Here is an 11372-nt window from a genome sequence, read left to right as displayed (position 1 = left end):
CAGGACCCCCTGGATACCAAAATCTGTGGATGCTTAAGTCCCGTTGTAAAATGGCATCCCTTATATAAAATGGCAAAATCAAAGTTTGCTTTTTGGATTTTTTTTAATTGCAAGCCGTGGATGCTTGAATCAGTGGATAAAAAATCCATGGCTACAGAGAGCAGATTGTATAAGCTTTCCAATAAGGAAAAATGTGGCAATGGGGGGCTGGAATGGTTCAGGCATTACTTGTCACCCTTGACACATTTAGGAAAAACAGGTTCTTGTCTCAACTGTATCTGAAAACATCTTATCTACAAGTTGCTTCCCCTACATGTATGGGAATTCTCTTTACATACTCAGTTGTGGAGAAATTTTTAGTCTTGTGTATTAGAAATCAGCCCTGGCATGGAAAACAAATATGAACTGGAACCTCGGAATGAATGAATCTGTTAATTTTGCATTCCTTCAGAGTCAAAGTAGATCAAACATGGGCAACTGTGTAGGGGGCATGTAATGTCACTTCCAGCTGTCATTTTGTCTGATTTTGGGCAGATTGTTAAATTTCTTTTGTGTTTGGAGGTCTTTGAAGGATTAAGCAAAGCAAACTGCTGTAATTCGGGCACATTTTGGGTGGTTTGGGAGTAAAAATATTACCCCAATGTTAGCCATCCGTTAAAAAAACCTTTAATCTGTGGACTTTGGGTGGATTCTGGGAGGCTTCGGGGGACACACTTGGGGTCCCAAGGGCAATATGTGGCCTGCACACTTTGCCTTCCCCTGAAGTAGATGATCAGTCTATCGGATTTATTGCAGAGGTGCTCCCTCCAGTGGTGAAATATGTCTATTTGTCATAGCATGTTGTTTCCCCTCATCTGTGTATCTTGCATGTATCATGCTTTGTTGGTCATTGCAAGGTAAAATGCTTAATTTGCAAGTATGATGGATGAAGCATGAATTTCTGAGTAAATTCCAATGTGAAAAATAATTTTTTTAATCATTTGGCATACCCATTATTCTTAATGTCCAATCTGACCCTTGTTTTCTTAATTTTGGCAACATAAAGTTTGTTTTTTTCTAATCTTAATTTAGAGCGCCTGAAATTTGGAAATTGATTTTTAAGTTCATATGAAAAGTTGTATACATTTTGTGTGCACGTTTATCCAAATACTGTTTATATGCAGTTTTTTTCTAATATACACCTTCCAAGCAATTTTTAAATTTAATGTATTTCTGAACATTATTTTCACAAATATACATTTTGTGTGCACGCTTCTATAATATACACATTTTTGTACACTTGTTTTTTTAACTGGAGCACTCAATTCTAAAATTCAGATAATTTTTGCAGATTTCAAAGGATAACATAAGTTTTGTTTTATCTAGTGAAACTGTAAAATTCAGTAAATAGGAATGAAAAGGTGAACTGGGCATATTTTTGCCCATCTCTTACTTAACTCCAAGCATTGATTGAGAAGATTGTCTGAAAATCTGCCAGTTTGGATGCACTGTGTACATCAGGACTGTATTTGGTCTTTTCCAGATTGATTTAAAGAAGTATGACTTTTCACTGTTCAGGTTCCTGGGTTTTGCCAGTTGCCACCATCTGTGTCTCCATTTGTTTTATTCTTTATGAGAGTTGTTTTTAGTGTTTTCTTGAATCCACACTAGGCCTTTTCCAATTGTTTTTTAAAATCAAGGCATGGTTTGCTGAGGTGGTCCTATGGTCTGAAGGGTGAACTTTTTCCTCTCTGAATTTTAATTTTTTTTCTTAAGAGTTACGGTATTACTGTGCAAAAGGGTCATTTAACTAATGCACTATAGCACTATAATTCTTTGAAAAAGAGAGGGAGGGAGGAGAGAAGACTTTCATTCCGATATCTTGGAATTCAAAAAAGAAACCTACTTGGGGATGGGAATAAAACGTTGTAGCTAATGCCAGGCATTTCCAGAACGGGATTGATGAAACATCATGTGGATATTTTTTTTAACACCCCCAAAAGGATTCTCCATGCCATCATAGCAACTATAGCAACTTATACTACCACTTCCAACCTATACCCTATCTAGAGAAGCCCATTTTAACCTACTGGTATCCCATCCATGCCTGTTGTGTAAGTCATGTTGTCCGTTTTTTGGCACATGAAAAAGAGAAATGTGAATTTATTCTCAGTCATTACACTTTCTTTTTCTATGTGTGTTTATAAAAAGGCCACTGTTACAAATTAGTTTCAAAGGGGGGGGGGTCTCTAGTATGAGTCTTATAAGATGTGCATTCACAGTTTTTTTTGGTGTTGTTGTTTTCCCTATCTTTACAAAACAGAGAAGAAATAAGAATTCAGGTGAGTCTCATTCTCAATAGTGTCTTTTTTTCTGAACAAAAAAATTCAAAGCCGACAAGAGACTGGCCAATAGAAGAAGAGACAGAAACTCACAGAAGATCACAGCTCTTATTAAGTAAGATCATGGATTTTTGCCTGGACATTGATTAAAAGAAATAAATCCCCCCAGTGTGGTCCTATCCGTCACATTTCTCCTACCAGAAACCCAACAAAATAAAGGTCACCACTGTGATACTCAGTTGGGAAAAGAATGGTGAGAGATTATCCTATAGATTATGGATAGGGAGAAGACTGACAGATAGGAATCAAGGTAGATGCCACCTGTACCACTGCTGCTGCTTCTGATGTGGATATAACATTCATGGAATAAGATCTATCTGAGTATATACACATATATTGTACATATATACACAATGGAATGATTGGGGCGAGCATTGGAATCCACCCAGCTCCTGTTAATAGGGAATAGGTTAAATATGATTTACATTGGATGGATTTGGGTGTTGGTCCAGGAAGGCCACTTGGGTAGGGGATGGATGCCAGAGTTATACAGAAGGCCTCTGGTCTGCACAGTATTAGCCAGAAATGTACAGGGGATGTTTGTAGGGGAGTATGCATGTGCTAAGGCATCCAGTGTCCTTATGGATTAAAGGCGTGTATGTATATGCATGCACATATACAAATCACTCCCCCTTTCCCCTGGAGAGGTAAAATGGAGGTGAGTGGACTGGGAATATTCCTGGACTCACGCAGTGATCACAATTTTTGCTATTCCATGTAAAGGAAAAAAAACCAGACCAAATTAAATGTTTTGCGATGTCCCTGTTGACATTTTAGATAATTCCAAATGTAAATATTTCATTTAATCTACCCCTCCCTATTTTTCTGTATTTGAAAGGTGATGTCTTTCATGCATCCCAGGTGCATGCGCACACAAACACAGGATCTTCCACATGCCATACTCAAATCCAAATGTGAGGTTCTATAATGTAGATTTGAGTATTTAAATTCAGACCTTTGCCTCTGGCACAAAGATGAAAATGTGTCTGTGGATAGTGAGATGATAAATTGATTAATTACAGTTTCGAGCAATAAGACTGTCCCTCCAGGCTCTACCCTAGGTCATTTGGGAAAGACCTTTGCTTTCTTTTTAGCCTCTTTCCCCCAAATAAATACACCCTTGAAAGTGACCAGTGACGCTCCTAGAAGTGCATGAAGGAAAGGAGATGGGGATTAACGTGAATATCATAGGATGTTCATCCACAGTGCCCCTTAGGAAAAAGGGCAACAGGGACACAACCAGGGCACCCTGGAAGGGAAAGACTGGCTGTGCGCAAGATGGCAGTAGTGGCGGATTCCCCAGCAGACTTTGCCACATGTAGAAACCAGGTTGCATGTGGGCACAGCCCTCAGTCTGAGTAGATGATGAAGCCTGAAAAGGTGCTGTATTTGTTGTTATTGCCACCATGGGCTTTTCCTCCGTCCAGCTTGATAAACACCTCATCACCGGCATCCAGGTGTAGGATGACACTGTTGCTGGCGTAGTCGTAGTTCTGATCCGCATCTTGTGCAATGGCACTGGCTCGCACCTGCGGATGGGAAAGGGCACCGGCAAGTGGGAGAGAAAGACAGGAAAGAGGGAGGGAGAGAAGCAGACATAAAAGAGTGAAAAACAGTGAGTGACCGTAATGGGAGTGCAAGTTATTTCCTGGACTTTTAACGTCTAGGGCCACAGGCCATGTTGACTGGGGATTCTAGGAGCTGTAATCCAAACAAATAACATTCCCAACACCTACAGGATAGAGACATAGCAAGGAAGCACTGAGGAAGACCTATGCCTCTGTTGTGTGCTTCCTGTTTAATTTCATCTTTTAAAGTGAGCCTCTAATTCACATTATGTAGGGAACAGGACACGGTAAGGTTTTCAGCACAGTCACCCAATTAGCTGCCTGATAAACCTGGGGCTAAAAGCCACTAATTTATTCAGAGTCCAAATTCTGCCACGACCTAGATGTCTGTCCTTTTGCATGTAGTGCTCTTTGTTACAGTCAGTGTGATCAAGGTTGATTTGGCCATGACACTAAATAATAATAATAATAATAATAAAATTTTTATTTATATACCGCCCTTCCACAGATCAGGGCGGTTTACAACATTTTAAAAACAATACATTAAAAACATCAGTACCATTACAATAAAAAACAGAGAAACAGAAAAAGCCCCGAGTTAGCCAGTCCCCTTGCCAGTGAAGACGAAGGAGGTCCATAGGACATCTTAGTCGGGGAATGCAATACCAAAAAGGAAGGTCTTCAAATCCCTTTTAAATTGGGCCAGGGAGGTGGCCGAGCGGAGCTCTATGGGCAGCGTATTCCAGAGGGCCGGGGCGGCGATGGAAAATGTCTTCCTGGTAGTGGAGACGAGCCTAGCCCCGGGAACCCTAAGTACTTGCTGCCCAGATGTTCTGAGGGTGCGGGACGGAATGTATGGGGAGAGGCGGTCCTTCAGGTATCCTGGGCCCAAGCCATTTAGGGCTTTATAGGTCATCACCAACACCTTATATTGCGCCCGGAAGCGAATCGGCAGCCAATGCAGATCTTTTAACACCGGTGTAATGTGGCTGGCCCTGGAAGTACCAGTGACCAGCCTGGCTGCCATATTTTGTACCATTTGTAGCTTCCGGGTTTGGTATAAGGGTTGCCCCATGTAGAGTGCATTGCAGAAATCCAGTCTTGAGGTTACCAGAGCGTGTACCACAGTTTCAAGGTCCTCCTGGGCCAGGTATGGACGCAGCTGGCGAATAAGCCGAAGCTGATGACAGGTGCTCTTGACCGTCGCATTCACCTGAGCAGTCAGGCGAAGGGACGAGTCAAGAAGCACCCCCAGACTGCGCACGGAGTCCTTCACAGGGAGCGTGACCCCGTTCAGGACAGGTGGAACCACCGCCATTCCTGGACCAGGGGAACCTATCACAAGTACCTCCGTTTTCTCTGGATTCAGCTTGAGTCGGTTTTCCCTCATCCACTAATGCAGGTCTTGGATGATGATGTTGTTGACAGCAGTCAGCTTCAACGTACAGCAACCCTATGAATGGGAGACCTCCAAGTCACCCTCATCAACAGCCCTGCTCAGATCTTGCAGATTCAGAGCCGTGGTTTCCTGGATTGAGTCTACCCAACTGTAATGCAGCCTTCCTCTTTTCCTTCTACCTTGTCAAACATTATTGTCTTTTCTAGTGAGTTGTGTATTCTCAAAAAATGACCAAAGTACAAGAGTCTCAGTTTAACCACCTTGTCTTCTAGGGAAAGTTCAGGCTTGATTTGCTTGAGGACCCACTAATTTGTCCTTCTAGCAGTCTACAGTATCCATAGAAGAACTCTTCTCTAGCACCACATTTCAAAGGAGTTGATTTTCTTCCTATCAGCTTTTGTCACTTTCCAGCTTTCACAACCATACATAGAAATGAGAAGTATAGAGGCATGGGGAATCCTAACGTTAGTATTCAATTATATATTTTTACACTTCAGGATCTTGTCTAGTTCCTTCATAGCAGCCCTTCTAAGCCCTAGTCTTCTTCTGATTTCTTGACTGCAGTCTCTATTCTGATTAATGACTGAGCCAAGGGAAAACCATTAACTATTGCAATGGATGAACCCCTTTCTTTCCTCCCACATAAGTCAATGGTAGCCATTAGTCCTATGAGGAAAACGAAAGCAAAACAAGCCCTTTTGGGAATAATGGGGGAATCTACACACAGATCTATACTTCCCATGGTTGAAAATGCTTTAGCAAATTTTGGTTTGTTTGCTTATTTGGTTTTTGCATCACCCTCTTTGGTGTTAAATCAATGTGCATGTACACACAAACACAGAGTCTTCCACATGCCAATGTAGTCATTCATATTACTTCTCAGAAAAATGCCCTTTTCTGGCTTTTAATGTTTCACACATTCTTTCAGCTGATATCAGTTATCTCAAAAGAGGAGTGCATAGAAGCATGAACAATCTTGTGCAATAACCCTGTGGGTGCATATGCCCCTCCCTATATCTTCATGATATCCAGGCTGTATGATGTCTTACTAGCTTGATGAAAGTCTTCTTATTGAAAAAAAATCTTTGCTCCATTTCATTTTTAATTGCTTATTTTTCAATTATTTCTAGCCTTTTGAAGTTTTACACAGCAAAAGACTGTACAGTAAAACCCATTGGCTGTATTGGGGCCTGCCCCCAGATTGATGCCTAAAGGAATTACAAATTTGGTGGCAATAATAATAGTAATAATGGTGGCAATAATAATAATAATAATAATAATAATAATAATAATTCATTTATATCTCATGGTTTCTCCAATAGTGAGACCTATTGACAGCTTACAAAAATGAGAACAAACACAGTTAATAAGACTGATAAGTCATTAATAAAAACATGTAAAACATTATTATTGAAATGCAGTTAAATTGCTCATAGAGTTGAAACCTTAAAAAAAAACCCAGTAAAGCAGTAAAAGCTATAGAGATCAGTTCCTCAAAGCATTAATTTATTGATGGAAGGGCCTCAAGGAGGGAGCCATCCAAAGTCTGGAAGCAGCCACCAAGAAGATTCTCTCCAGTTTTCCTTGTTGGGTCTGGCTACTCAAACGTAAACCCAACCATCTTTACTAGGACTTATCTCAGGCTGGTACATATAGGTGTGATTCCCAGTAGGAGTGCCAACTTAGGAGTTAGCCCCACTAACATCAGTGGGACTTACGCCCAGGCGGATGTGTAAAATATCACAATGTTGGTTGGAGGATCTTGCGTTTCGACCCTTCATCAGTAAATGCTGTCCTTCTATCAGTAAGTGAAAGTCTGGAAGCAGCCACCAAGAATGCCCTCTTCTTTTTTCCTTGTTGGGTCTGGCTATTCAAAAGTAAGCCCAACCAACATTATTGGGACTTGTCTCAGGCTGGTACATATAGGTGCGATTCTCAGTGGAATTGCCTGCTCAGGAGTAAGCCCCACTAACTTCACTGGGACTTACTCCCAGGCAGATATCCCACAGTGTTGGTGGGAGAGGGATCTAGTGCATCCACACTGTGATTTCAGCATGAAACAAGCAAAAGCCAGTCATAACAGTCACTCTCTGCCCTGAGGGAAAAAAGAAGTTAGGGTGAGAAGAACCAGGGGCTGGTGCACACACCAAATAGAAAATGGGCCTTATAATGTAGCTGGGAGAAATAAATATAGGCAAGACTTTGCTTATGGGGCAGAACATCACCAATATGGGACAAGAACAAAAGGTGTGGGATAGCAAAACGTGCATGCACCCCCCCCCCCAAAGAAGCAATTGTAGATGCTTCATATTTTAGTTGTCCTTTTTATCACACAAAGGAAAGGTGCTGATGATAGTGCTAGACTACAGGAATTGTACCTGAAGGCTTCAGATTCTTGCATGCATCACATGAATGGCAAATGAACATGCAAAAACATCAGTATATTATTAGGCATAGATACTATAACTTTCATCCGCTTTGGATTCCCCCAGTGTTAAAAGATCAAAAATTGTCCCCTGTTGGGTCAGTCTATGTTGATAGGATTATGTACTATGCCTCTCTGTGAAAAACACAAAATCTACCTCTCCCTTGAAATACCTATCTCCTACTGAGACGTTCTGCCTTTGGCTGTATGTATGCGTATTTGTGTATGCACATTATGTGTGTGTATGTGTACTGTGTGTCATACATCCTGAATATATGGGCTTTCTCTTTCTGTATCTCTGTACCATCTGCCGGATGGAGTTTTCACTAGCAGTGAATATACAAAAGTATTGAGAGACAGTTTGGATGAACAGGGAAGTGGACAGCTGCCATCGAGCCTGGGGCAAGATGCGTGATTGGGCCTCCTCCTTAAATTTAGCTGCAGACATTATAGCCATTTTTTGGAATGGAGCAATACCAACATTTATTTTGTAATTTACTGTTTGTTTGTTCACTGCTCAGGTCCCTGTGCCCTCCCTCCTCAGCCCTGTGGATAAAACATCTGGATGCATTTTGTGGTGTATGAGTTAGGCAGAGGATGCTGTTTTGAAGACTTCAAAGCTCCCCTAACCTGAAATGTTTTACTCCACATGTTGGGAAGTCAGATACTTGAGGCATTGTCTGTTTGTCTGTTTTGCTTTAACCAGGATCACGATGCTTTATTCTCAGTATTATCAACTGCTGACCAATAAAGGTTCTGACCCGTTCTCTCCTGCACTACAGCACCACCATGTGAAAAAAACGTTTTTAAACATTTGATTCAAATGTGCACATTGATGAAGAGGATTTTAAATATTAATATTCAGTTAAAACCAGAACTTTCTCTTTTGGGATTGATGGATGCACAACTGGAAAAGAGTCATGGAAGATTATTCCAGTATGTGACCATGGCAATAAGTCTGTTGTATGTGCAAAGATGGAAGAATTCAATAATATCTGCTCTGGAGGAATGGTTGCTGAAGCTGGCAGATTTGGCAGAAATGGACAAGTTGTCTGGTTGATTAAACAATGGTCATTTTGGTATAAATGCCGAAAGGAAGAATGGAAGTCACTTTTTTCTTTTTTCTTCTTCCTTCTTCTTTGTCAATCTGAATGTATTTCAAAATTACTAATATATATATATATATATATATATATATATATATATATAAAATTTAAAAAACAAAACACCCAGTTTATTTTTAAAACAAGCATTTGAATATTTGCCCATCACTAGACTGAGCGCAACATGTTGCTCAGGCACAGATGGAGCTAGTCTTAAGCTGCCCACATTAGTTCAGATCACTAGTAGTTCAGATCACTAGTTCAGAGCAAAGGCACACAGACACACCTTGCAATGCCCAAAAACAATGAAGTGGCTTTGAAAATATGGTCTCTACCCACCACCCCCATGGTACATAGCATGGTGTAGTAGTTTTTGTGTTGCTCTGGAGCCCACACTTGGCCATGGAAACCCATTGGGAGACCTCGGAAAATCAGACTCTCTCAGAAGAAGGCAAAGAAAATCCCCTCTGAACAAATCTTGCCAAGAAAACTGCATGATAACCTTAGGATTGCCATAAGCTGGAAATGACTTGAAGGCAAACAAGACAAAACATACTGCCTGGCAAATAGAACTTGCAAGTTGCTGGGTGGAGAATAGAGGCCTAGCTATTGGTGGGGTGTGTGGGAATTAAGGCTTTGCCCTTTCCAAATAAGAATTAATTTTGCACTCTCAAATGAAAATTTTCTTCATTCTCCAAATTTCTAGCATTGTAGTAACTTAAAACTTCCATTGAACATTTAGAAATAAAGTGTAATAACCCAAAGAGAAAGGGAGTCAAAGTTACCAAGGGAATGCAAACTCAGAGAATACAGTGGACACTTCCCTTATGTGAGGGATCTGTTCCAGATCCCCCACCCGCCTAAGGGAAAGATGTGTATGTTTGAGCCCCATTGAAAACAATGGGGTTTGTGCATGTGGTGCAGCACGGCGCACGTGCCATGGGCACATGCACCATTCTTTTTATTACAGTGCGGCTTCAGTGTAAGCTGAAAGCTACGTATGGTGCAGCCACGTATGGTGCGACTGCACTGTATAGCTGTTCTAGGAGTGAACAGTTTTCAATGCCTCATTCTCTGTAATGCTAGAAATTTGAGGAACCAAAAATAATAATTTGTGGGGGCAGAATTCTTGTCTGAGGAGCTATGCCTTAATTTTGCCCCAACCTCTTGTAGCAGTATCCCTGGCGGTGTTGGTGTTGGGGAAGCTTGGATTTTAATTATGAACCAGATACCTGAAGAACTTTGGAGAGAAACCTGAGTTTGCATTACATTCTTTTTTAACCACAACTGCCAGAATACTCCAGCCATCCCAACTGGTGGAGTAACATTTTTCAATCTTTGAATGAATCACCCAGTCCTCACATATGGAAGTACACGAATATCATTTGTTAGTGGTTAAAAGGAGGAACTCTTTGGCTGAAAACATATTGGCCACAAGGTCTATTACTATCTTTTTCTTCCAACAGATCAATCAAGTGGCAAGACCATGGAGGTTAAAAATAACAACAGAAACATCAATCGTTGTCAGAGTTATGAGCTCTGTGAAACAAATGCAGAAGGCTTAATTTTTGCATTCAAGAGGAGAAATCTTTATGGCAGCACCTGTGCTGCAGGCTGCAGGATGTGCTCAGAATGTGCTGCAACTGTCAGAAACAAGAATTCACAACTTAATATTTTTGGTTTTGTAAAAGTAAGAAATAGCTAGTCCTCATGAGTCTAGGCATAGAATGAGTCCAGCAGTACAGAAAACAAGTTACTGAGGTGAGGTATCAAAATTCAAGTATAGCCCTAGTACGGCCATCTTTCATTCACTTACATTTTGAAAAAGAAAATACTGACAATGTCATTGTGAAACTATTGAAAAGAGAATTCTAACAATGTCATTGTGACTCCACCTGTGTTCTTAGTGTTGTCTTTTTGTCTTTCCCTCTAGACCTAACTTGTGGTGATTATTTTATCTTGAAATTTAATTGTAGCCCCAACTTCTCCGGTGTGAATTGGCAAAATTTCTGTTAAGAGTTTCACAGCTACTGTACCTTTAATTAGTAGCTTTCCCTTGCTTTGTGTTCATTTCAGAAGTGACAGGAACGATTATTAGGCTGTTAATTTCACTTTAACTAATCAATCCCCTCTTTCCAAGAGAGGTGTTTACTGATATTTTCTTTTATTTCTATATAGTACAATAATGTTATTTATCATTTTAAAGAGGAAAAAGAAATTGGAACGAGAGGCAATCTTCAATCAAGTCCTTCCTCCTGGCCAGAGCAGAAATGGAATAAATAGGATATAATGAGGAAACAATTAATCTGTAATATTGCTATTGCTGATGTTGCTGCTTTAAACTGGAAGAAATAGAGGGAGCAGCAAGAGGAAGCAACTAATTTACATTACAGGGGATCTCTAGTGAATGGATTTTTCTTCCAAGCAATGCTTTGGTATGTGGGCAAGCAAGGATGTTGTGGTAAATTCTGAAGTGCTAGCACTCATTGTGACAGT

The 11372-nt window shown here is 40.6% G+C and overlaps 1 protein-coding gene across 1 annotated transcript in view; it reads right to left on the bottom strand.

Annotated features, from left to right (window-relative positions):
• Positions 1–3634: 3634 nt before the first annotated feature.
• Positions 3635–11372, bottom strand: part of LOC149309247 (C1q-related factor-like) — a 48038-nt gene continuing 40300 nt past the window's right edge. Inside the window, exon 2 of the mRNA XM_089532038.1 lies at positions 3635–3910. Coding sequence (XP_089388164.1) covers positions 3731–3910 — 180 coding nt within the window. The 3' untranslated portion in view covers positions 3635–3730. The remainder of the gene's footprint in view (positions 3911–11372) is intronic.

This window comes from Sceloporus occidentalis, unplaced genomic scaffold, assembly GCF_023333645.1.
Source record: "Sceloporus occidentalis isolate IW3139 unplaced genomic scaffold, rSceOcc1.0.p SCAF_7, whole genome shotgun sequence".
Classification (NCBI taxonomy): domain Eukaryota; kingdom Metazoa; phylum Chordata; class Lepidosauria; order Squamata; family Phrynosomatidae; genus Sceloporus; species Sceloporus occidentalis.
The sequence above is the reverse complement of the archived record's forward strand: the minus strand, read 5'-3'. Positions and strand labels throughout refer to the sequence as shown.